Source organism: Talpa occidentalis, unplaced genomic scaffold, assembly GCF_014898055.3.
Source record: "Talpa occidentalis isolate TD23 unplaced genomic scaffold, MPIMG_talOcc4v2.1 talOcc4.14, whole genome shotgun sequence".
Taxonomy (NCBI): domain Eukaryota; kingdom Metazoa; phylum Chordata; class Mammalia; order Eulipotyphla; family Talpidae; genus Talpa; species Talpa occidentalis.
In genome coordinates, this window is record NW_023601433.1 from 31,024,174 (window position 1) to 31,051,787 (window position 27,614).

At 35.7% G+C, this 27,614-nt stretch overlaps 1 protein-coding gene across 1 annotated transcript in view; it reads right to left on the reverse strand.

Moving 5' to 3' along the window:
• RYR2 (ryanodine receptor 2) overlaps positions 1–27,614 on the reverse strand; it is a 697,569-nt gene that overhangs the window by 156,259 nt on the left and 513,696 nt on the right. The window contains exons 47-55 of the mRNA XM_054694896.1: positions 26,005–26,125; positions 14,059–14,228; positions 12,340–12,560; positions 10,600–10,690; positions 8,842–8,982; positions 7,290–7,453; positions 5,073–5,151; positions 3,726–3,815; positions 2,845–2,982 (exon numbers count right to left, since the gene is read on the reverse strand). Of these exons, the coding sequence (XP_054550871.1) occupies positions 2,845–2,982; positions 3,726–3,815; positions 5,073–5,151; positions 7,290–7,453; positions 8,842–8,982; positions 10,600–10,690; positions 12,340–12,560; positions 14,059–14,228; positions 26,005–26,125 (1,215 nt within the window). The remainder of the gene's footprint in view (positions 1–2,844; positions 2,983–3,725; positions 3,816–5,072; positions 5,152–7,289; positions 7,454–8,841; positions 8,983–10,599; positions 10,691–12,339; positions 12,561–14,058; positions 14,229–26,004; positions 26,126–27,614) is intronic.

Below are 27,614 nucleotides of genomic sequence, written 5' to 3' on the forward strand. Positions count from 1 at the left end.
AACACTTTTCAGAAGTTTCATTGCCATCCTGCTCCTCACAGCAGGCTATAAGATCTGTTTCATTTGCTTAAATATTGTTCACCACTCATTATTTGCAATAGTGACAAACATAAAATTTGGAGGCAAATAAGTAAATGTTAAGAACCTGTAGAATGTGTCTGAGATTAGAAAGGTTTTCTCTTTTTGCTGAAGTTGCCATGGAGGCAAAATCTACCCACTTCACCCCTTCTAGTCAATATTTCCTCACCCCTAATAATATCTGCATTTCTATATTCCATATTCTATCAAGATGTTATGGCTTCATCCATGCCCTTATGTTGCCTTATATATGCAAATTACAAGACCCTAATTAGAGTGATAAGTTTTGTAAGTCCTAATGCATGTCTTCCTGTGGTGTTCATGGTAACAAAAAACTGATAATGTCACTGATCCATCCAAAAATAACAGAGAAAATAATTAGGTCTAATATTTGTTGACATAAGGCTATTGACTCCAACATTATAATATATAATCCTCACAAAAAATATGAAAGTAGCTTCTCTAATATGCTTCATTTAAAGATGAGAAAACTGCAGCATGGAGATGTTGACCAGCTGGCGGGCACTCACGTAGTTAGCTAGTCAGTGGCCAGCCCAGGATCACCCCAGGCAGGCAATGCCAGATCTTGCTGTGTTGAACACAGGCCAGTGTTAATTCATAGAGAGACTCCTGGCAGTGGAAGGAAACTGAGAATACCAAGCTCCAGAATTATGTCAATAAATGATTTTGATTCATCCATTAATGTTTTTACTATAAACTGTCACTAAATTCATCCAAAAGAGTTTGTCTAGTCCATCATAGAAAATATCTTCATAATTACATGGGAAATTAGCAATGGAGAGAAGAAAAGACATTAAGAAGTTGGGCAAGAGGATAGTTGAAAATTTATTAATACTATAAAGTTAGTAATCAAGAAATTACTGTCAGAATTTAAGATAATTTTGGTTAAAATATTTTTAAATGTTGGTTTATGCTTAAAGATGTCTGAGTCAAAATAACAGGGTTTATAAATATACTTGCAGCATTTACTGGATTCTACTCTCCATATCTGGTATTCATAGAAATATTCTTTATTTATGACTACAAATTTATGTATTATCAATTATGAAATTTGCAGTCACACAATTTAATGAAATAATCTTTGGCATTAAAATTATTTAAGTAGTAACAGTGATAATAACCATTAATATTGATTGAGTCAAGCAGATTAAGTGACATTCCCAGGATTGAAGGCCCACCGGTCTACCCCAGAGACTTGCTTCTTAACCTGTATACTATGCCTCAGCAGTAAGCATCACCTAATATTTTGAAATCATATAGGATTTTAACAAATATATCATAGATTCTACAGGTTATTATAAAACATGTAAGACTTAAGAGGTGAGATGGTTATCAATTGATAAAATATATTGAGGGGTTAATGTGCACTGGGAATGATATGGGGAGCTATGGGGAAGAGAGAAGAAAAGAAATGTAAGCAATAGACAACTTTAAATCAGAGCACATCATTTTTGCTATAAGGGCAGTGAGTGAATCTGCCTTATTTTTCCTAGCAAAGTTTAAAGTTGCCTCTATTATGTAGTGATTTTTCTACTTCTTATTCAACTTATAGGAAAAACAAAAAGATCAGTCAGTCTTTGTACTCTGCAGTACCTTCGCCATAGTATTGGTCTACATTGTACTGTATTGTGTAGGTTTAAGTTGACAACTTCCAAAACCAAATTGTAAGACCTTAGGACTAGAGCTAGATCTTATTGTCTTTGTAGCCCTGTTGCTGAGTACACAATTTGTATTTAATATTTGTTAAAAGAGGAAAACAAAATGAAATATAATCACAAATGTGTGTATACATTTTAAAAAGATAAAATATGCTTTTACAGCTTGATCATGTGCTACTTAAGAAAATTTTATGTAAAATATGCCTAAATTTAATTTAATCTATTTGAAAATTATATTTTAATTGTGAAATATGTGAAGCACAAGCTTTGTATTTGCTCATTTTCTTTTTTTCAAAAACATTATATGTATAAATGGCACTAATAAGCAAAATATTTTGTGTACACCAAATGTAGTGACCAGAGCAATATGGAAAAGGAAAATGACAGATTTAGTTCCTAAGAGAAATGAGGGGGTCAAAAGGAAAGCAGTTCAGTAACTTTGTGAGAGCATTTGAATACTTGGTATTTAAAGGATTCCCACCTTGAACCCTATGACCTCCAGTGGAGTCTGTACCTTCCTCTGCTACCTTGAGCAATAAAGTCCGATGACTTGCTACACTGGCCAGACACCCTTGACCACTGCCATGCAGCACTGGGAATGTATCTTATGAATTCTTATTCTGTCTGTCTAGGTACAGACAAGAGGGCAGATGCTCAGGCTCTCTTGTATGGAACATCCATTTGTGTTCTGGGTCTAGATCACCAGCCAACCACACCACTGCTGCCTAAAAGCCAACATCAGTTCTTACTGAAAAGAAAAAGCTCTATTGACAATCAAACTGTAGCTAATGAACAGCTCTACAGCCTTCACTAGTACAAGTTCAAGACTCTATCACTGAGTGCTCTTAGGTACTAGACATACTAGATAGGAAAAGAAGACATTATCTATAAACTCTTGGTTAAATCCTTCAACCAAGATTTAACCTCACTGAAAACTACATAAAAAAGAACATGACTTCCCCCCTCCTAAACTTTATATCAGTCTTTCGAATTTTCAAATTATGTTTTGAAAAACCCAAGCATCAAATGCAAGTTTAAAATTATTTTGAAATAACATCAACAGTGGGCTCACTGCTGTGGTTCTTGCCTGGCTTGTTTGAGAAATGCGCCGGGTCCGATTGTAAAGGGCCATGCTGTCTCCCTCCCGTGTTCTTTCAATTCTCCAGCCCCAAGCCAGCATTGTTTTTAAGGATTCTTTGATTGGCCAGCGATAAATTTCTTTTTCCTAGAGACAAAAATAAATAAAAACAAGACAGGGGATATGATGAGCCTAAATGAAAGCTTAAAAAATATTTAATGTTTTGTCCTGAAATAGACTTTCACTTTAAAAATTTTTGATTGGCCTTGTTTACTTAAAGATGAAAATAGAATCAACATTTTGAAAGACAGAGAATAAGCTGAGATATAGTTTAACTAAAGTTATAAGCGTGATCCTTGCTTATTTAGCATGGACATTAATTTCCTTAAATTTTGCAGCTTCTGATACTTTATAGAAACTAGAAAAGAAAAACAGAATTAAGAGAAAGTACCAGAGTATATGATACCTGTTTGAAGGCTTTTCTACCAACTCAACAGAGAATTAACACCTCCTCCCTAAGCACCAACCTAGGAAATTTTTTCACTTCATTTGTCAAGATTTTGACTACTCGCCCCCAGTCAAAAGAAAAGATACAAAATTTATAAATAGACATGTTAAAAATTATTCCTCATCAAGAAACTTTTCAGCATGTAACAATGTTTTCTAAAATCCCTTAAAACATAGGATAGGAATAAAAATCAAGACTGAATAGACAATAATTATATAGATGAGAATGACCAATTAAATACTGACAGAAAATGGGAACAGAGGATCTTTTTATAGCAATAAAAATAGCATATATATCAAAGAAAATATCTTAATAAGAAATGATATAACAAAACTTTTTCCAAAAAAATTGAAACTATATAATATAAAAAAAAAACCCTCACCTTTTCAGATAATAGTTTATATGGCTTCATTAATGGTTGAACTTTAGAAGAATCTGAATATATTTCTCCATAAATCCATCCATTTGCCAACTAAAAAAAAAATCAAAATTGTTTACATGTATTAATTTTAGAGTATAAGTTGTATGTGCTTAATCCATATTTGTTAAAATAAGTCTAAAATGAACCAAAATAAAGATGGAAATTTGGATTTTGTCCAGCATAAGTCAGTATGATTTCCATCCTACTCAATATTATTTTGAATAATCACCTAGGAAAAATCCAGAGATTAAAAAAAAAAAGCACACAGTTTTCCTTAAAAGACTCAGGTCTGTGATTGTGTCAACAGGCACTCTCCTAGGATTATGCAAGTCACACAGCCCCTATGATATTTATTCTGGCACATCTTGGGATCCCCCTCTGCAAAGTATATGGAAAGGTACATTACTTTAAATAAGAAAACTGGGTCATGCTATTTTATTTAGAAGCTTCCCTGAATAATGTACCTGTTTTGTCCACTACTTATCCAATTACCTCTCAATATATTTGCTCCAAATTATTTTGCCCATATAATCTTGTACATATCATTGTCTCTCTGTATCACTGCATATCTGCCTGCAGAATCTGAGTTACTAGATAGGAATAGTTTAGGACTGCTTTCTCATAGTATTCCTCTTCATCACCAGTGCCACCAGCTCGGTACCAAATAGAATCTTTATATAAAACAAACACTTTTAGTGACTTACCTAGTAAATTACTGAACTTACCTAGTAAATTACTGTGAATACTTGGGAAAAACTATTCCTTTAGAAAATCTTACATAGGACCTAAGTCAACAGATTGTAACTGCTTTAGTACTCATTTGTTATTTTTTTTTTTGACAATGCAAATAAAATGTCATCTTGTCTTATAACCTATTTTTAGTGAACTGCAGATCTATTTTGTAGTAAGATATACAACAGAGTAGAAAGTGTAAACCACCACTGAATTCTCACAAATGATTTTCAACATTTTATCTAATGTAAAATGACTCATAAAGCTAGTTTCCTTAAAAGATTTCTGAACTCGAGTCATGATTTTTTCCTGAAAGCCCTGATGATTATTAATTTTGACTGCCATAAAAAAAGTGTTTAGAAACTATATTTATAACTTCATAGTTTTTGAGTTCTTAAAACTATGCTTTTTATCAACAAAAATACTCTTATTTAGGAGGTAAATAATATGTTAACAACTTGTAATTAAATGTTCTTCTCTAATCTAGATAAAGCTCTCATGGTCAGGGGTATTTGAGCATTGACCAGTCATTACATGCATTCAGTACTGAATTAGATGTTAGAGTCTCACTTTTACCTTGTCCATTGACCATTTGTCATGGGAGTGTTCTGCATATTTGTTAATGAAGTATTCCAACTTCTCAGGAATTGTAATACTGTGAGAAAAATAAAGAAAAAAAACTTGATTTTCACAGGTCATGCAGGAAATCGTATTACTCACAGTTTATGATTGCTTAAATTCCATCTGATGCATAACTTAAAAATTGTGTTAACAAAGAATCATTTTCCATACTGTAGAAATAATATGTAAGATATTATCAGGTAGATAATGTTCAGGTAGATAATGTTCTGCTCTTAAGTTGCTTCATACTTTACCATGTCTTAATACGTTATGTGTAATAAAAGTTAAGCATAGTATACAAAAAAATAATTCAAGGATATCCAAAGATGAGGACAATGAGTATACAAAAATAATGTTTGAAATCTATAACAAAATAGTTAGACTCAGTAGGCCTAAAAAATATACTTCTGTTCTATATTCATTCTTCAAGTTTGTTGTTTTTGACACAACTCTCTTGCAAGTACTGTAAATGGTTAAAAGATTGCTGAAATCTGACCTATTTCATATTTTTAAGAATAATACAATTTTAAAGTAATTTCACAGTTAATAATTTTAAATATTAAAGGTCATATATTACAAATGTTATGAATATGGATTACAGAGATAAGTAATCAACCAACTCATGCTTTGATACATTTATTCTTGATTCCCTTCACTGAACAGATGTTTAGAGCATGCAATTGGTGACCAAGTCTGATGGTAAATGTAAGACTTGGTATATCAAATATATATATGAATATGAGATTAAATATAAATAATTATATTTGCTTATGAATATAACTTATTAATTCAATTAACTTTTATGATACAATTCTAAATAAAATCTAGTATAGTGAAATGGTTTACTTTTCCAGCAATGTTATCAGTCAGTAATTCAACTATATGAATATACACATACTTAAGAAACAACATATAAAACAAAGAATTTTATCAATTATTAATATCACTATATAAACCTAATCTGTTAAGAAGTCCCCAGAGGGACAAGTCTAGATAATTAATATACATGCCCAACACATTAATTGGATTTAATTATTCCACACCAAACCACGACATTGCTCTGGTGCTATTTTAAAATCCTGGATTATACTGTATGTTAGCAAACCACAAACTTACCCAAGTAGAAATCTGAACATGTAACATTTGGTTTACTTACTTTGGAAGAGATACAAAGGATCAATCACATAAGCCAAATACTGGGGGGTAGAGTCTTTTCTCACAGGACTGTCATCAAATACCAAACATGCAAATTTAAGGCATTATCAAACTAATGGCATATACCACTCTGGTTGAAATTTTGATCTGGTTTCAGAAGATAAATCAGCTACAGAACCACCCAAAAGCCTGGAAGTTGAACTCCCAACCAAGTTCAATAACACTGAACAGTATGCAGTGACTACCTTGTTAGGGTCTTGAGTCACTGTAAGAAATCATGACACAAAGAAGCAGCTTTCCTTGCAAATGGGAAACTAAGGTCCTCTTAAGACAGTAACCACAAGAGCGCTGCTCAGACTCCAAACACCTGAACACCAAGATATCCTATTTGTAGAACAATTTGCTCAACTACACGTAAGAAGTTTCACAATTTAAGAGACATTTTATCTGTGGTTAAGGTTGTCACTGCACGGCATTCTAACTGCACACTCAATTTTCCACAAATATTCTAGTTTGATATTCCTTTCAATCTCATGCTGTGCTTTATGATGCTGATCTTAACAGGCTAATGCTAGGTCCTGCTGAGATGGAGTGATGGTGAAGTGATTCCCTGAAGTCATAGAAACAGTTTTGCACTGCGTACTGGGATCATCTTGAGTCAAAGATGCTATGAGAGGTTGGCTGCAAGTGTTAATAAACATTTAGGGTAAATTTTCACCTAAAATATAGCTGACATACTTTCTTGATTCTCATTATTAGAGATATTAGCCTGTAGTTACATACAGAGAATCTTAATTATGTTAAGCTTATCCTAGAAGGTACATCTTATCTATTTCTGATTTTTATATAATCATTATTATTACTACTATCATTTTACCAAGAAAAGGGACCCCTATTAAAAGGATACCAATTCAAAAGGGGCATGGGTTAGAGAAAGTTCACTTTAGTACCTTATTCAATTTCAGACTTCACACATCATTTACAATAAAAATCTGCTGCAATAGAAAGAGTCCATACTTTGAGGTATCAACTGGTTGTGGGTTAAAGTTCCCTTCAGAATCCATTGATGACTGTTTTTCCATCATACTGACATAATTTGACTCCATGTAGTCTGGAGGCAAAGCTCCCGCAACTGCACTCAGGCAAGGCAGTGCCAGTTTGAAAAGTTCTTGTTCATATTTCTAGGAAGAAATGGAGGACCAAAATAATATCATATTACTCCTTGGTAAAGCCTGTCAACATAATCACTGTGGCTGAGAATGGTGGAGGAGGACATCCGAATTACCCAAGGCTAAATTAACTCCCTAACAGATTCTTCCTCTGAAATTTAATATATAGCATGAAATCCCATCAAACCTAAGAAAAATTACAGTTGGATTTATTGCAGCTGAAACATAATAATACAATCTTTGCTGACCTGAAAACTTATTCTCTAATATTTGAAATACACATGAATATTCTGTGTACAACTTATCTCTATAAAATGAACATAATTTCACTCAATGAGCACCATACACCTTACTATTATTTCTGAGTTACTGCTACACTATGTTATAAAGATTGTATATGAAAAATACATAAAGGATAACAGTCCAGAGATTAAGAAATTTTAACCGATCATATTATATTACAAAAAGGCATGAAAACAAAATTCTGAAGCAGGAAAGAAATTCTATAGGAAATTAACATAAGCAAAATATGTGGGAAGAGATGTTTTTCTGTTAGTTACATAGTTAAATTTGTATTTATAATTTTTTAAAAACAAAAATAGTAATTTCAGTTACTTTAAATGTTCAATTTAAAATTCATGTTGTAAATTCTAAAAATGTCTTCCATGTGTTATATTAAAAGGACTCTCCCTTCACCAAAGGCAATTAATTAAGAAAAGGCATCAAAATTGTATCTATCAACAGTAATCACAGATAAACTTCCCTTGTTGTTTAGCAAACTTCCAGTTTATAATATTACAGTCAACTACTAATATCTATCTTGGAATTCAAACTAATTTTGATAAATATTTCAATTAAGCACACAGAGTTGTTCTGAATTTCTCTGAAATACTACCCCCTGACCTTCTGAAAGTATATACTCTTCATTATAAATATGACAACTAAAAGGGAATGTCACATCTATGAAACAATACTGAGTGCAGGTACTAAATCGCTGTAGCAGCAAAATGAGAAAAGTCCCTGAAATTATAATTTTATGAAATGCTGTATTTTTATATTTCGTAAGATTTTTTTAGATTGGGGTGGTGATTAGGACAGATTTGAGTGCAAATAAGACCAAATGCACCAAAATTTATCAAACCATGTGCATAATTTCCTGAAATGCTCAATCACTTTGAATTCAAAAGAGTTATGATCACAAGGAACACATTACCATATTGATTTTGTAAAATCAATATAAATTGCATTCTCAACATTTATTATAAATTGAGAAAGAAGAAAAACTAAATCTGCATAAGTCTTTATTATGTAATGACAGCTTTCCACAAAGAATGCTCTCTTATCATGAACCTATGGCTTTTTAATTACTTTATCAAACAAACCCACAAAAATTAAATTACCTTTTGAGACAGGGCGTCAAAAATGCCCCAGAACAACTTTCTTGATAAATGGAGTTCTTCTTCTGAGGCAGCACCAAAGTTTCCCCACCCTCCAGGCAGACAGTAATATTTCCAACATCTTTCATAGTGATTTGTCAGTAGCTATATGGGAAAACAATTATGAAAGCAGTGAGTTAGAGACTTTTTTTTCCATTTCCTACTTTTGGCATTCTAATGCCATAGAATGAGTTTAACTGAAATGAAACTTTGAATGGTATGTGCATTATTTTGGAGAATACTACTGCTTTGTATACTTACTATGTCTTTAAACTTTAACACCGGTCACAGGATAAAGACCAAACACCCATTTCTACAAATAACTATTTTAATAACACTCTGTTTGAGGTTATGTGGGTGTCTGTATATCCCGGAGTTCTACGTTAGTTGCTAGCATTTACTCACAATTTTATGAGTAATCTCCTAGAATCCATGCACTTAACAAAGGGACCCATGTCAGGGTGACCCAGAAGCACAAATAGGATACAGCATCTAAAATGTGTATTCTGGGCCTCCCTGGTGGCGCAAGGGTTTAAGATACAACTTTTGAACCATTTTTTATATCTAAGGCAGGAAATAAATTGTTGAGGACTCTTGCTATTAAAACTAACTACAGTCCTTGATATAAAAATATTTCTAGTTTGGTCTCCCTCTCAGTTACAAAGCACACACATACACATAATTTATAAATCTCAAGTCATGAAATATTGAGATCTAATTTGTTGGGATTAACATGTCAATATCTATAATGTACAAGACTTTTCACATAGAGATACTGTATCTTTTTTCAAATATCTTCCAGCTCATTTTATGAAGAAAACTTTAAACAAGGGCTATCATAGATGATAAATTCTATAAAAAGATTTCCAACAAGGATATAACTTACATATAATTAATTTACCTAAATATATATAATCAAAATTAATTTTCATACAGAAATAATATATTTGATAAATATCTAGGAATGCTTAGTGTAATGGCAGTCAAAAAAATCAACTCATTTATATCGCAAACTACTTTTTTTTTAGAAACCTATTACTGGTATACTGATGCTTACTAGATGGCAGTACAGAGTAGTCATCTGAACAAAGCTCATATGACCATGGCCTCCAAGCCCATGCTATTTATTACATGTATTAGGATACATCAAGTATCCTGAGTCTGGATGGAGATATTAGGTGATAGGAAAGGATTTAAAAAATCAATAAGGCATCATGAGACTTGGTCATTCATGATCAGAATAATAAAGATGTGCAGAGAAAATGAGTGACTTTGCTATATTATGTGACAAACTACAACTGCTTATATAGATTGTCTTTGAATCCTATGAAAATGTATTTGGAGCATGCCATCTGATTACCAATTTAGAAAATACTGTTTTCTTTTAAAAGTCTTTCCTTTTCCCTTGAGGTTGCTAATATTTTAGGTCAGGCTTATTACCTTGTTTTCCAGCCTGAGAATATCATGCTTCATCTTTTCATTATGGGCCACTTTGCCCACTGCCTTCCATTACCATTGACACAGAAAATCAATCTTAGAATTTATAACTTATTCATTTTTGGTTTTAGGTACACATATTTATATATGCCCATTTCAAAAAATTGGAAGAAATTTTCTAGCACCAAAGACTAAAAAGCATGTAATATCTAAGAGAAATACATGTTACAAGAAAAAAAGTGAGGACCCAGGAATTAAATAACTACAAATATTTCCTGTACTTACCTTAAGAGGCATCTTTGCATGTTCATTTAATAAGGGCACATCAAACACCAGTCTTCTGAGTAGGTGCTGCATCATCGAAGGTCTCAACTGGCTGGTGGAACAAAGCTGATTTTAATAACGAAGGTAAATTTGTCTAAATTAAGTAGGAAATTTATTAAACTAAATTATATTAGCAACAAGCTAGTGCCAATGCCTCTCATCAGATGTTGTTAATTAGGTTTTCCTAATGCAAAGTTAATCAAGAATTACATAATTATAAAAAAGTTAATAGCAATACATTAATATTATACTGTATCATTTTTATATATATTTAGTAAGTTTCTCATCTGAAAGATAAAACCATCACAATCTAAAGAGGAAAATCTACGAACCTATTTTTTTTTTTTTTTGCTTCTGGTATTGTCGGTAGTTTTATTTTTTTAATTTTATTTTTATATTCCCCATACAATTGCAACCCCCTTATTTTGACCCCAATCTCTCCTTTCCCTACCCCCCCCCATAGTGTGTCTCTGGTTCATAGTTGTTTGTTGATTTTGATTTTTTCTTTCTTATAGTTATTCTTTTTCCTGGTCCCTTATTTAGGTTTTCTAGATTCCTGCTATGAGTGAGACTATCCGGTACTTTTCTTTCTTTCTGGCTTATTTCACTGAGCATGATCCCTTCCAGCTCCATCCATGTTGCTGAAAATTGCATGCATTTATTTTTTTGAATGCTGAGTAATATTCCATTGTGTATATGTACCACATCTTCAAACTATACTACAAAGCCATAATCATCAAAACTGCATGATATTGGAACCAGAACAGACACATGGACCAATAGAACCTAATAGAAAACCCAGAAATTAACCCACAGATTTATGGTCAACTAATCTTTAACAGAGGAGCAAAGAATATGTACTGGAGCAAAGAAAGTTTGTTCAATAAATGGTGCTGGGAAAACTGGGTCGCTACATGAAAAAGAATGAAACTTGACTACTACCTCACACCATGTACAAAATCCAACTCAAAATGGATTAAAGAACTAGATATAAGACCTGAAACCATAAAATAAATAGAAGGAAATATAGGTGAAACACTATATGAATGCACCTCAAAGACATCTTTACAGACACATCACCCAAAGTAGTGATAGTGAAGGCAAAGATAAACAGCTGGGACTATGAACCTATTTTTTAAAGAGAAAACCTGATTTTTCGTGTGTCACTAAATTGTGCATTTATTTTTTTAATTGGGTAGACAATCTTGGTCTTTTATTTATATTTTTATAGTTTTTTTATTTATTAATTTTTTAATGGAGGTAACCTTAGGACCCCCCCCAATCAGCTATCACCACCATGGTGTATCCACCACTATTAAATCACCCATATTCCATCACCATAATCCATATGTGAACTAAATAAAACAAAAGTAAATTTGGGGACTAAAAGCTCAATTAGTGGCTACTGGAAAGGAAGGGAGAAAGGGAGTGGGTGAATCATAGAAAAAGGGACAATATATTTTATGAGAGCATAGAATTAAGAGTTTTACCAGTAAACCTAATATAGTATATACACATGTTGATTCTCAATGTACACCTGAAACTTATGTTATAATGCAGTGCTATTTCAATATAAATAGATAAAATTAAAAAAAAAAAATCTGCTCTCTGTCCACATTTGTCCCAATGAAAAAAGGGGTATTTGTTTTAGACAACAATAAACAATAAATAAAGTCGGTACAGGGTTAGTTGCCCACTTACCCACAAATAGAAAGTAAACAAACTTCTATGGAATCCCGTTGAGCTTTGGTAAGGGAGCAGCCCTTTGAAAGTCTGTACACAGTATGAAGCAACGAGTCTATGAGGGAAGCATGGTGTTCAGTGCCAGCGAACAGAGGAGCACATCTAGTTAACAAAGGCAACACGGCTGTGCAAAGGTACCGATTGAGGGCCAAAGCCATATCTGTAGCACTCAACGCAGCCTAGAAAGGTATTAGAGAGTAGAAAGTAATTTGTGTTTATCAGAGACAACTTTCAAAGGGATTAATATATTGACATGTAATTTCACTACTTAGAAAATACAAAAATATTAAACAGAAATACATTCCTTGTTATGTCTTCAAATGTGATTCACATGTTTTTATCACTAGAAATTGAGCTTTTAATCAATTATTCATAAATAGATACAAGTGAATGAAGGGGCATCTCTCTCCTTAAAAAGTCCAAGAGGTCTACATTCTATAACAAAATATCTATAATAGGATGAGCGCAAGATGAAAACATTAATGGTATCAAATAGTATAAGTACTTTACTTGGGAAGAAGACAAAGGAGCTTATTTTCATGATGGATCTCATATTCCTAAATTCTTTCTGGATTTTCTCAAATATTTATCAATATTATTTATATTTTAACTCATGTTTATCAACATCAATAATCAAAGGTTGATCGTCTTACTATGTTATCAGCTACACTACATAGGTTCAGAAATTCATGGCAACATATTCAACAACAGAAAAGGAATTTCAGTTTCATTTTTATGAAGATGAGCAAAGTCTTATGCCTTTCATGAAAAGAGCTACTGTCAACTCATGTTTTGATTTCCTCTAAAATCAGAAAAAAATCTAATTGAAGATGAAAGAAGATGTTATTATAACTACTAGAATAGAATAACATTTAGAACAAATGTTCTACAATATTTCAAACAGTAGAACATCTGCAATGATAATGGAGGATTCACCATGTGAACCAGTCAATATATAGGACAGATTTTAACCTATCTGGTATATTAACAAATTAAGACATCAGGGTGATATTGTAATTGCCACAATTCAACAGTGTCTTTTAAGCCTTCTTAATATGTAAATTACTTCATGGAGAAGCATAAATATTTAAACCAATTCAAAGGTCAATACTGTGATTCCCCCCAAATTTGGGTCATACAAATATCTTATTATCTTCCACAAAACCTAATCAGAATTCTTATCTTAGTTTTGAGGTTGTTGCTTTTTTCTACTATTCAGTGAATCACTTGTAGACATCATCTGTTTTCTGATTACCCACTGCTTGCCTGAAAATATAATAACTAGTCAATAAATATTTATTTACTGTAAATGAATGACGGGCCTCTCTGGTGGCACAAGGGGTTAAGATGCAGGACTGAAGCTATCCGCAGCCACTGCAGCACAAGTTCGATCCCTGGCCAGACAGGTGAACCACATGGCACAGCAGACCTCTCCTGACTAGCCCGCTGCTCCCCTCAGCAGTGTGTTTCGGTTAGCCTACCTTTTCTGTTCCCTGCTCTGTCTCTGGTGAATCCTCTCACCTCCCTGCACCTCTGGCCTGTATTCCAGTTCTTGTATGCATAAATAAATATTTTTTTTTAAAAAAACAGTAAATGAATGAATATATCTATGAGAAAAATGTCATAAGCCGGAGACTGAGAGTCAAACGTTAAGGAAACCAATTTTCAAATCAGTACCGTATCTAACGAAGCAGCAGCCCGGAGATCTGGCAGAAAGCCAACCTCAAGAAGATGGAGGAGGAAATCTTGAACCTCAATTCCATAGACCCTGTCAAGGAACAAAACCATGGCTGCCTTGTGATCTGGGCAAAATCCCGCAGACATGTCAGGCTCCACCACATTTCCATCTAAAAGAGAGACAGTGATGTGTTGTTAACGGTAATGCCTTTAGTGAGAAAGATTACAAATGGCTTCTTTACAGCCTTCTAATGACTTAAATAAAGTTATCAGTTGAGTGGTTTTCTGTTCTTCTACTACCCATAATCAAGTACTGGGAATTGACTCAAGAGATGTAGCTGTGCAACTTAAATCCAAGGTAATTTAAATTGGAACCTGTTAATTGCATAGATTAAGACATAACATTATACTAGATACAGAGAAGAAAACAAAAGAGTATCCAAAATTCTCCATTGTAGAATGAGAGACTCGTTTAAATATTACTAAAATTTATCTAAGCATAGTGATAATCATGGTACACCTATGCATTTATGTTAGAAAAATGAAAAATTATAAAAACAACTCCATGAAACCAGTTTGAAATGAAATATTTCTGTAACAGCTTTTAACAACATTTAAAATACAGTTGAGTACCATTATTTCTCCACTAACAGTGAATGATTCCAATATAAATTACTGAATCACTATGATAAGTCCATAGATCCATAAATTGGGGACCACGAATAAGAGGAATTATGGGATTATGTGCCAATTTAAAATACTGGAAAACTAGTTTGTTTCCTGTTTAACCATAACATACTGATATCAAACTGCTACTAATAACACACTGTAAGATTTTACAGATGGTATCACAGAATCTTTAATATTTGTGAAGTATTAGAGAAAAACGCATCAATGGAAAGATGACATGTACGTCCTTCTGAAAGAATAAAGTCCCAACTTTTTATTTTTATTCATAGTTAAAGGATTAATTTGATGTTTATATCATGAAAACAATAACAATGTTTCAAAGGAAATTAAAGGCTAAAGCCAAATAGCTTCCTTTCCTTTTAATTATAAAATAGTTAATGCTTTACTCCCTACAGTGATCATAGTAATAGCTCTTGGTATTTATGCTATTGTCAGGCATGGTGCTAGGAATGTTACAGACATGATCTCATACAATTTTTCACAAGCACTCTATAAACTGGTCTTCTTAGCTTCATTTAAAAGACTATGAAAACTGACTTTGAGGGCAGTTTAAACTTTGCCTAAGTTTGTACACCCAGTAATTGGTAAATTTAGATTTAAAATATATAAAATTGGATTTAAAATCCAACCCCAGTGGATTTAATCCTCCGTGTAAAATCAACATGTTAAAATTTTCAATGAAAGATCTGCATGAAATCCCAGTTCAATTCTTGTAAAAATCACAGTACAGGGAAGTTAAAACTCATGAGACTCTATGATTTTCACATGTACCTGTGCCTAGAGAAATGGTGAGCAACTCATTGAGCTTCAAATAAGGTTTATTTTTAAAACACTACTTCAATTCTAAATTCATTTTAAGGAATACTTCAATCAGCTTCCTAGGATTTAAGTCTCATTGAATTGTTACAGTTGCCACTCTACTTTCACCATTTTCTCAAAAAACATGGAGACAAGGAAGCTAATGGACTGCCCCCATTCAGACTTTTGTCACTCAACTGGCAAGAGGAGGGCGAGGACTCTGGCTTTGCCCTCAGGAAGTGGCAGTATCCAGCCCCAGAAATTACTGCCTCAGACCGTCTCTCCAAACTTGGGCCAACTGCTGCAAAAGCAGAACATTCACTTTTAAGATTATGTATTTGCTCCTGAAGTTTTCTGAACCCTTCCCTCTTTCATTATTATTCTGGACTCTAGTATAAAAATTATAATAAAGCTTTTGAAAAAGTCCTTAGCTAATACTGAGGGTCTAAAAGATACATAAATAAAACACTAATCTTTAGAGACAAACTTTACATACTAAATATAAACTCTAAAACAGCAACTATTATCAAATACTTGGTGATGCTTAAAGGACCAAATAACTTGCCACTGAAAAATTAAGAAATATTAATGGTTTAAGTTTTAAAGTTGATTTAAATGCATACCACAGCAAAAATAAAATCAAGTGGGTTTCTGCCTACATTCTTCATAGTAGGAAAGTAGTGGTAAATGAAAAAATGTGGACATTTAAGGATGACCAATAAATTGAATTTTAAAAATTATCATTCATTATAACTGTTATAGTTCACCCCAAAATTCTTTAAATCTCAAGGTAAAAAGTAAAGTGCATATTTTAAAAGAAAAATAGTGAACTGATGTTATAGCACAATTAAGTAGAGCGGGAAGAAATCAACTTGAAAATGCTTGAAGGCTTAAGGCATAAAAATTAGAGGAAAACAAGAGGAAGCATATGGAAAATTGGGAACATATCTGAAAAAGACATCAGAGACTCTTATAGTCCACTTTCTTGGTTCATTCTTATTAGTAATTTTACATGAAAATGTAATGCTTCTCTATTTCCTAATCTGTGTGTCACTGCTATTATTCGTACATTTTACCAAACAGTGTCAATTTTGTGGCTCAAAATGTAGGGGAAAAAAAGATAAATGAGAACAGTCTGAACATCACACAAGAAAAAAAATGTCCAAATGGGGAAGACAAAAATATATAAGACAATTTTTCAGTTCCAGCTTTCCCTAAAGTTATGATTGTTCAATTGTGAAGGTTACTCCTACCACCTTGAAGATTTGGGTAAATTTAGCACACAAAAACCTACTTTCTCACAATCACATGGCTGGCTAGTAAGGTAAGTCACCCGCAGTCTCACAGCAGTCCCTTCAGCTGGACGTGTGGTCTTAACAGCTAGTCTTCTCTGGGGCATAATTAATGATAGGAAAGGATTATGATATGTACTTTCTACCCAATTATGGTTTTGAACTAAAATTACAAGTTTGTAAAACATATATAACAAAATCCAATAAAATATTAAGAACTAAAGAAACTAAAATCAAAGAAAAGAAAAATAAAGGATAAGTTAAGATCTGCCATGTGTTTTAAATGTGGTCAATAATTGCTATAACTTTTCTTATGGGAGGCAAGGGGTGTCTTGCCAGCAAGCAACTAAGCCTCGAGCCTACACCACTGGCCAGTTCCATGGTAACTTGGTGCAGTGTGAGGGAGCAGTGCGGGCAGGAATCAGGGCCCTACCACTGCTTCCCACAGTAAAGCACCTGTACATCATAATGCTGTCCGGCCCTGTCCTTCTTCCTTCTTCCTGGACCTAACCTGGACAAGAGGGTAAGGGGATATAGCTGTTGGTCATTTATATAGAAAGTAGGCTGGTTTTATTCTACATTCTTTTAAATTAATGTAAATTAAATAATACCATTAGACTCAGGGTTTACTGAGTCTAACTACTCACAAGGCAGTGTCTAAACCAAAATCGATATCTAAAGAATACTGTTTAAAAATGAAAAAAAAATGCTTAAAAATTTTCTACACGGCCTTAAAAAAGATCACTCTGTTCAATACACTGGGAACTTTTAAATCTCTAGGTTAAAAGCTATGATCATTGTATAGGGGGAAAAACATTCTAAGAAAGTAACTATCAAAAATAGTGAATTAGGGCCTCCCCTGGTGGCGCAGCGGTTGAGCGCTGGGTTGCGAAGCTGCCTGCAGCCTCTGCAGCGCAGGTTTGATCCCCAGCTGCTCCCCGTCCACTGTAGGAGGGTCCCACATGGCGCGCAGACCTCTCCTGCTGCCCGCTGCTCCCCTCAGCAGTGTACTTCGGTCCTTCTGCCTGCTCTGCTCCCTGCTCTGGCTCTGGTGAATTCTCTCACCCTCCCGCGCTTCTGACTGTACCCAGTGCTTGTATAAATAAATAAATAAATAATAAATAAATAAATAAATAATCTTAAAAAAAATAGTGAATTAAAAGTAACAGTCAAAAAAGATATAGAGGGGGGCGGAGCAACATGGCGGCGAGGAGACGCTGCGAGTAAGATCTCCCATTAAAAAAAGTTAATAGGGAGGAAAAGCGGCAGGTCCCAGTGAGAAGTGGGACACGGAAGATAAACGGGTGACTCCAGCAAACTGCCCGAAGAAGAAAGTGGCCATAAAAGAGGACTAGAAGGGAGGAAAGCTCAGAACCCTGCTCCCCTCCCCCGCCCACAGAGGCAGCACTCTCCGACTGGCAGAGAGGAGGAAACAACAAACTAAAACGACCAACAAGAACAAACTACACAGCAAGCGGGACTGTGAGTGGAAAGGAACTATTGCAGCCACCACACCCCGTGAACGGGAGCTGTGGAGAACCCTGCAGGATTCGCCGTGAGCGAACGGCTCCGGGCACCATTAGAGAAGAACAAAGACCTCGGGAGACGCGCACACAGCCCGGGCTGCCCATAAGCTTGCGCGGGAAAGCGGCGCACTTGGCGCGCTTCAAAAGCAAACGCAGACCCGGATCGCGGCTGCCCAGGTCTCCTCGCCTGCGACCTAGGCTTGCGGGGAGACGGGCGGAGACCCTCATGGGGGTGAAAGCCCCTCACTGAGTAAGCAGGAACCAGGCGCCCAGGCACGGGAGCCAGGTGCAAAAGGCGCCATTCCCCCGCCACTGAACTGGGCTACAGCCCGCGTCCTGGACCTGAGGGCTTTGAACTGAGACCCAGGGCACGAAATTCTGGGCGTGGTTTCTCCACGACTGTGGGGCACAAGGCAGACACAGCACCCCAAAGCCGTTGAGGTTTACCCTACCATTCTTGCTCTCTGTTCCCTGTCTCACGGGGGTGGGGGGGTTGAAAAACAGCCCCCCAAGGACAATAGGAGAGATCTCTGGCGCCACCTAGCGACCAGAAAAAAAGTCACTAACACCCCATAGAACAGGGAAATTTCTTAAGACTTCTTGAAAAGAGCAGAAGGCTTCTGGAGGACCCAGTGGCCAGCTGGGAAGTTAGCCCACGCCAGGCCCCTTCCAACCAGCAGTCTGAGCCCACAGAGGGAGCAGGCACCCACGTCCGGGGCAGACCGGGCACGCAGAAGTGTGTGCCTGAGACAGGATGTGCAGGGACTGCGTCCCGCTTCGCCAGTTTAGAAAAGGGACATTTCTTCAGTAAAGACTTCCTGAAACCAGCAGAAAGCCCCCCCCCCAAGAAGCCAGAGATGGTTCCTGGAGGAGCCAGAGGGGAGCGGAGAAGTTCACCCAAGATGCCGGCCAGTCCGAGCAACACAGTGTCCCAATGCATACGACAAATTAGAAAACAGACAGTAGGGAGTAGAAGAACCACACGCAACCTAACAACGCCTCAGGAAAGAAGCACACCACAAAAAGAAAACCACCCTCCAGATTGCAACGACAGTAACTTGGAAGAACTTCTGAGCCTTCCAGAAAGAGAATTTAAAATTGCCCTGATTAAAAAAGTGGCAGAAGTCATAAAGGAAAACAATGATCAGAAGAAGGAAATTGAGTCCCTAAAGAGGGAAAACAATGGTCAGAAGAATGAAATTGAGTCCCTAAAAAGGGAAAACAATGGTCAGAAGAATGAAATTGAGTCCCTAAACAGGGAAGTAAAAGAAATGCAAGAGATCAAAGAATTAATGGAGGAACTAAAGAACTCTGGGAAAAGCAATGAAAGCAGAATAGATGAAATGGAAGAACGAATAAGTACTCTTGAAGACACAGAAATAAAAAGAACCAAAACAGAAAAGGAAAGAGAAGTACGAAGGAAAAAGAACGAAGAAAGACTTCGGGAACTATCTGACTCCATGAGGAAAGGAAATATATGAGTTATAGGAATTCCAGAAGGAGAGGAGAGATATGTAGGAACAGAGAAAATATTCCAGGAGATAATTGAAGAGAACTTCCCAAATGCGAAGAAGGAGCTGAAAATTGATACACAAGAAGCAAGAAGAACACCAAACTTCCACGACGAAAGGAAAAACACAGCAAGACACATAATAGTAAAGCTCCCAAGAATCCAGGACAAGGAAAAAATAATGAAGCTGACAAGAGGGAAGAAACAGATAACATTCAAAGGAAAACCAATCAGGCTGACATCAGACTTCTCCGAAGAAACACTACGGGCAAGGAGAGAGTGGAGGGACATAGTCAACAGACTCCAAGAAAGCAGATGCCAACCAAGAATACTCTATCCCGCAAAGCTCTCCTTCCTCTTTGAAGAAAGAATATGGACCTTCCCAGACAAACAGAAACTCCGGAATTTCATTACGACTAAACCCCCACTTCAAAAAATACTACAAGGAATCCTAAAGCCAGAACCTCAGAGGGATGAATAACAACGAAAGAAGACCAAAAAAAAAAAAAAGTTATTAAAAGAATAAATAAATAAAATCAAAGGAAAGACAAACACAATGGCAAATACAGATGCTAACATATCAATATTAACTCTAAATGTAAATGGACTAAACTCTTCAATAAAAAGACACAGAGTTGCAGCCTGGATTAAGAAACAAAACCCAACCTTTTGCTGTCTCCAGGAAACACATTTAGCTACAAAAGATAAAAATAGGCTTAAAGTTAAAGGATGGAAAACAATCCTACAAGCAAATGGACCAAAAAAGAAAGCAGGAACAGCTATACTTATATCAGATAAAACAGACTTCAAACTCAAAAAATAAAGAGAGACCCCAGTGGTCACTACATTATGATCAAGGGGACAATACTTCAAGAAGAAATAACACTCATTAACATATACTCACCAAACGAAGGAGCACCAAAATATATCAGACAACTGTTGTCCTCTTTGAAAACAGACATCAGAGAAAACACATACGTAGTGGGAGACTTCAACACACCACTATCAACAATGGATAGATCAACAAGACAAAAAATAAGTAAAGAAACTAAAGCTCTAAATAAGGACCTAGAGCATTTGGGCTTAACAGACATCTATAGAACACTAAACCCAAAAAAAACGGAGTACACATTTTTCTCAAGCGCACATGGATCATTCTCCAGGATCGATCACATACTGGGCCACAAGACAAACATCAACAGATACACCAAGATTGAAATCATACCAACCATTTTTTCTGACCATGAAGGCATCAAACTAGAAATAAACCATAAAAAGAAGGCAAGGAACTATCCTACCTCATGGAGATTAAAAACCACACTACTGGAAGACCACTGGACTAACGAGGAGATCAAAGAAGAAATTAAAAAATTCTTTGAATTGAATGACAAGGAGGACACTAATATCCTAAATGTATGGGATGCAGCAAAAGCAGTAATAAGAGGAAAATATAGAGCAATAGAAGCTCACATCAAAAAACAAGAAAGAACTCAAAGAAACAACCTAATCTCGAAGCTCAGAGATCTAGAAAAAGAACAACAACAACAAAAAAAAACCAAAACCAGTAGAAGAAAAGAAATAATAAAAACCAAAGCAGAAATAAATGAAATTGAAACTAAAAAAAACAACCCAAAAGATCAATGAAACCAAGAGCTGGTTCTTTGAAAAAATCAATAAAATAGACAAACCCCTAGCCAGGCTCACAAAGGAAAAAAGGGAGAAAGCACAAATAAACAGGATCATAAATGAAAGAGGAGAAATCACAACGGACACAGCAGAAATCAAAAGAATAATCAGTAACTACTGTGAACAGTTATATGGAAACAAGTTCAACAATCTAGAGGAGATGGACAAATTCCTACAACTCTACAATCACCCAAAGCTAGATAAAGAAGAAATAGAACACCTAAACAGACCAATTACAAGCAGCGAAATTGAAATGGTAATCAAAAACCTTCCCAAAAACAAAAGCCCAGGACCTGATGGATTTACAAATGAATTCTAGCAAAGATTCAGAGACGAATTAGTGCCTATCCTTCACAAACTCTTCCAAAAAATTGAGAAGGAAGGGACAATACCAAACACGTTCTATGAAGCCAACATTACACTAATACCAAAACCGAATAAGGACAACACAAAAAAGGAAAACTACAGGCCAATCTCCCTAATGAACACTGATGCAAAAATCCTCAATAAAATTTTAGCTATCAGAATCCAACAATGTATCCATAAGATAATTCACCACGACCAAGTAGGATTCATTCCAGGGACACAAGGATGGTTTAACATCAGAAAATCAATCAACGTTATCCAACACATCAACAAAAAGAAATATAAAAACCATATGATAATATCAATAGATGCTGAGAAAGCTTTCGACAAAGTGCAACACCCATTCATGATAAAAGCCCTTGAAATTCTTGGGATACAAGGAACATACCTCAACATCATAAAGGCCATCTATGACAAGCCAACAGCCAGTATCATCCTCAATGGTGAAAAGCTGAAAGCAATTCCATTAAGATCTGGAACAAGACAAGGATGTCCACTCTCACCACTGCTTTTCAATATAATACTGGAAGTCCTAGCCAGAGCAATAAGACAAGAGAAAGACATACAAGGAATCCAAATAGGAAAAGAAGAAGTCAAACTATCACTATTTGCAGATGATATGATAATATATGTAGAGAACCCCAAAAACTCCACAGAAAAACTAATTCAACTTATCAATCAATTCAGTAAAGTGGCAGGATACAAAATCAACACACAAAAGTCAGTAGCCTTCCTATACACAAACAATAAATCTGAAGAAGAAGAAATCAAAAAAAAAACATCCCTTTTATTATTGAAACAAAAAAAATCAAATATTTGGGAATAAATCTAACAAAAGAGGTAAAGGTATACAAAGAAAATTATAAAACACTGTTAAAGGAAATAGAAGAAGACACAAAGAAATGGAAAGACATCCCCTGCTCATGGATTGGAAGAATAAACATTATTAAAATGGCCATCCTACCAAAAGCAATATACCGATTCAATGCTATTCCAATCAAAATTTCAATGTCATTCTTCAAAGAAATAGAACAATTACTGATGAAATTCATATGAAATCACCAAAAACCCCAAATAGCCAAAGCTCTACTGAAAAAAAAAAGAAGGAAATGGAGGCATCACACTCCCAGACTTCAAACTATACTACAAAGCCATAATCATCAAAACTGCATGGTATTGGAACAAGAACAGACATACAGACCAATGGAATCGAATAGAAAATCCAGAAATAAACCCACATATTTATGGTCAACTAATCTTTGACAAAGGAGCAAAGACTATGCATTGGAGCAAAGAAAGTTTGTTCAATAAATGGTGCTGGGAAAACTGGGTCGCTACATGCAAAAGAATGAAGCTTGACCACTACCTCACACCATACACAAAAATCAACTCAAAATGGATTAAAGAACTAGACATAAGACCTGAAACCATAAAATATATAGAAGGAAATATAGGCGAAACACTACGTGATTTGCACATCAAAGACATCTTTACAGACACATCACCCAAAGCAGTGATAGTGAAGGCAAAGATAAACATCTGGGACTACATCAAATTAAAGAGCTTCTGCACAGCAAAAGAGACAATAACAAAAACAAAGAGAAACCCCACCAACTGGGAGAACATTTTTGCACCCAACACTAATGATAAAGGGCTGATCACAAAAATCTGCAAAGAGCTGATGAGACTCAACAACAACAAAGAATATAATCCAGTCAAAAAATGGGCAGAAGAGCTAAAAAGAAACTTCTCTGAAGAGGAAATGCAAATGGCCAACAGGCATATGAAAAAATGTTCAACATCACTTGTCATCAGGGAAATGCAAATCAAAACTACCATGAGATACCATCTTACACCAGTGAGAATGGCACATATTAAAAAAACTAGCAACAACAAATGTTGGCGAGGGTGTGGAGAAAAAGGAACTCTTCTGCACTGTTGGTGGGAGTGCAAACTGGTCCAACCACTGTGGAGAGCTGTGTGGAGATTTCTGGACCTACTAAACATAGAGCTTCCATATGATCCAGCAATTCCACTCCTAGGTATTTACCCAAAGGACACAGAAACATCAATTCCAAAGAACACCTGCACCCCTATGTTTATAGCAGCACTGTTTACAATAGCTAAGCTTTGGAAACAACCCAAATGCCCAAAAATAGATGACTGGATCAAGAAGATGTGGTACATATATACCATGGAATATTACTCAGCATTCAAAAAAGATAAACACATGCAATTTGCAGCAACATGGATGGCGCTGGAAGGGATCATGCTCAGCGAAATAAGCCAGAAAGAAAAAGAAAATTACCGGATGGTCTCACTCATAGCAGGAATCTAGAAAACTTAAATAAGGGACCAGTGAAATGAATAACTATAAGAAAGTGAAAATCAAAATCAACAAAAAACTATGAACCAGAGACATTTTTAGGGGGGCGGGGGCAGGACGGGAGGGATTGGGGTCAAAATGAGGGGGGCTGCAATTGTATGGGGAATATAAAAATAAAATTTATTATTTAAAAAAAATAAAAAAAAAATAAAAAAGACTCATCACCCAAAGCAAAGAAAGTCTGGGAAAAGATAAACACCTGGGATTACATCAAACTGAAAAGCTTCTGCACAGCAAAAGAGACATTAACCAAAATAGAGAGACACCCCACTGACTGGGAAAAAATTTTTGCACTCCATGCAACTGACAAAGGACTGATCACAAAGATATACAAAGAACTCACACAACTCAACAAAAACAAAGTAAACAATCCAGTCAAGAAATGGTCAGAAGAACTTAAACAACATTTCTCCAAAGAGGAAATGCAAATGGCCAACAGGCATATGAAGAAATGTTCAACATCCCTTATAATCAGGGAAATGCAAATCAAAGCTACAATACCACCTTACACCAATAAGAATGGCATATATCAAAAAAAAAAATAGCAACAACAAACGTTGACAAGGATGTGGTGAAAAAGGAACTCTCTTACATTGCTGATAGGAGTGCAAATTCGTCCACCACTATGGAAAGCTGTCTGGAGGTTCCTCAGTCTACTAAAAATGGAGCTACCATATAACCCGGCAATTCACTCCCAGGGGTCTACCCAAAGTACACAAAAACATTGATTCAAAACACGTTGCTTATTCAGCAATCAAAAAAGATAAATTCATGCCATTCACAGCAACATGGATGGAGCTAGAAGGAATTATGCTCAGTGAAATAAGCCAGAAGGAAAAAGAAAAATATTGGATGGTTTCACTTATAGCAGGAATATGGGGGAACCCAATAAGACATCAGTGTAAAAAAAATAACAGTACAAAACACAACAAAGCAAAACCAGACAATTATAAATCAGAGACATCCTGCAGAGGTGAGAGAGGGTTCAGGGGGAGGGAGGGAGGAGCACAGGGGACTGAGGTGATGGTGCACCGGTGCATTGGGGAAGGAAACTCTATAGGGACCACACCTGAGGGAGTGGGGGGAAGCAGATATTGTTTAAAAATGAACAATGATGGGGGCCTCCCCGGTGACGCAGCGAGTTGAGCGCAGCGCTGTGAAGCTGTCTGCAGCCTCTGCAGCATGGGTTGGATTCCCAGCCAGCCAGGGAGAGATCCAGATGGCAGACCTCTCCTGTCTTGCCCGCTGCTCCTGTCAGCAGTGTATTTCATCAGTCTGCCTATTCTGCTCCCCGCTCTGTCTCTGGTGAATCCTCTCACCCTCTGGCCCCACTCATCTGTACCCCAGTTCTTGTATAAATAAATAAATCTTAAAAAAAATTAAAAAAAAAAAGATATAGAATGGGGACCAGAGGACAGCAGGAGATAAATTAGATAAGACAGTTCAGGGTTTTTTTTCCTCTTCTCTGGAAATTTTGTGAAATGTCATGTGTACAAGAACTAAAATCTCACTGGTAACGCGTTGTTAAAAAATGAGACTATAAAATATATGACAAAATACTTCATAGTTCTTATCTTTTTTAAAGACATAATTAGTTCAACTCAGGAAGGGAAACCTGAGTCTAACAGTATTATTTAAAGCAAATGTCTTCCTGAGTTCTACTGAGTTACTAAGAATGCAATTTGGCTTTACCTTTGGCTATTGTCGGCATTTGAAAAGCAATGCTGATGACTCCCACCAAATCTCCCAGTGGAATCAGAGATCTCAAAATAGACCTGATTCTGATGGCTTCTCCCTTACCAGCATGAATCAACTGTAGAAGAAAAATAAGGAAATATTAGAATAACTTAATGAAATCAATGTTAAGTTCTATCTAGAAATTTTGCAGTATGGGAGTCCAACTCTAAGATATTTTTCTGTGAAGTCTACATGTACAAAAATGGCCGTTTCAGGCCAGAGAGATACTTATTGCTCTCACATTTTCACCATGTCAGCATACAACCCAATTTTGTACTTAGTCTAAGTCAACTAGTTAATGCATTTGAACAAGAGTTTTTACCTGCTTTGAAATGTTAAAATGTATTGAATATTCGATGTCTATGAGTGGTTACTCATCCCTGTCCCAGAATTACATATAAAAACCTATCCATAACATAGGCAGTAACACAAAGGAAAAAAGTATCTTTGGACCTTGAATATATACTAGTATTAACTGATGTAGTCTCTTTCTTGGTATGTGATAAAAATGTAATTATATATCCACCTATATTCCACCTGATTTCTCCCAAAGATGGGTTAACAATGTGGGGGAAATAGGAAGTATGAATCAAGAGAGACTGTTGAGTCTGTTTTTAGCTAATGAAGTATCAATGAAGATGGTGGATCTGATATAATCAAGAATCTCACCCAGACTCTGGAACAATTCTAGGCTTTCAGAGTCACGGTGGGTGTGTGCCTCCTTCATCACCACCACGTGTGTGTTACACATAGGCACAATATCTGACACAGACGAGGTCCCCAGTAAAAGTTGCTAAAGATAGAAAAATATCCAATTGCCAAGGATACTCTCATTAATTTATTTAGCTATTTTTCTCTCCTCAATATGACAGAACCAAAAGCTTTTATTTGTTATATAACTTCTAGTTTGGTTCCTTTAATCTTTCAATTTAACAGGAAAAACTACAAGCATCATGAGCATATATTTTGTCCATAACCACCTCCATCATATATATTTTTTAGAATTAGTCTCATTTGTTATTATAAAAATCTCATTCCAAGTTATATTACTACAAACATCAGACCGTAGCTTTTAAAATATTTTACTTTATATTTTTTTTTCCTTTTTTTTAAAGATATAAACAGTGCAACAATGTGTCAGGGAGGGAAACACTAAAATTTCTTCAAGCTGCGATTCCTCTCTGTTCATAATGAAAGATGATGTGAAGGAAATGCTAAGCTATGGGTGTGAAAGAGACCATAAACCAAACAAACAACCCCAAACAAATAAACAAAAAGTCACAGATACCAAGAGTAGGGAGAAAGGGGTGATTTGTGAGCATCAGTGCCTTTGGCTTCTTGCTCAGGCCAGGTTTGAAATGAATTTGCCTTCTTCCCCATCACAGGTCAATGTGATTGTGTATCATGGTATATTTTGCTTCCCATTAACAGAACATGAAGCTAATTTTATGGGCCCTGACTAGCACTTCAAAAATGAATATGATAGGGGCTCCCTGGTGGTGGAGCGGTTGAGCGCTGGGTTGCGAAGCTGCCCGCAGCCTCTGCAGCGCCGGTTCGATCCCCGG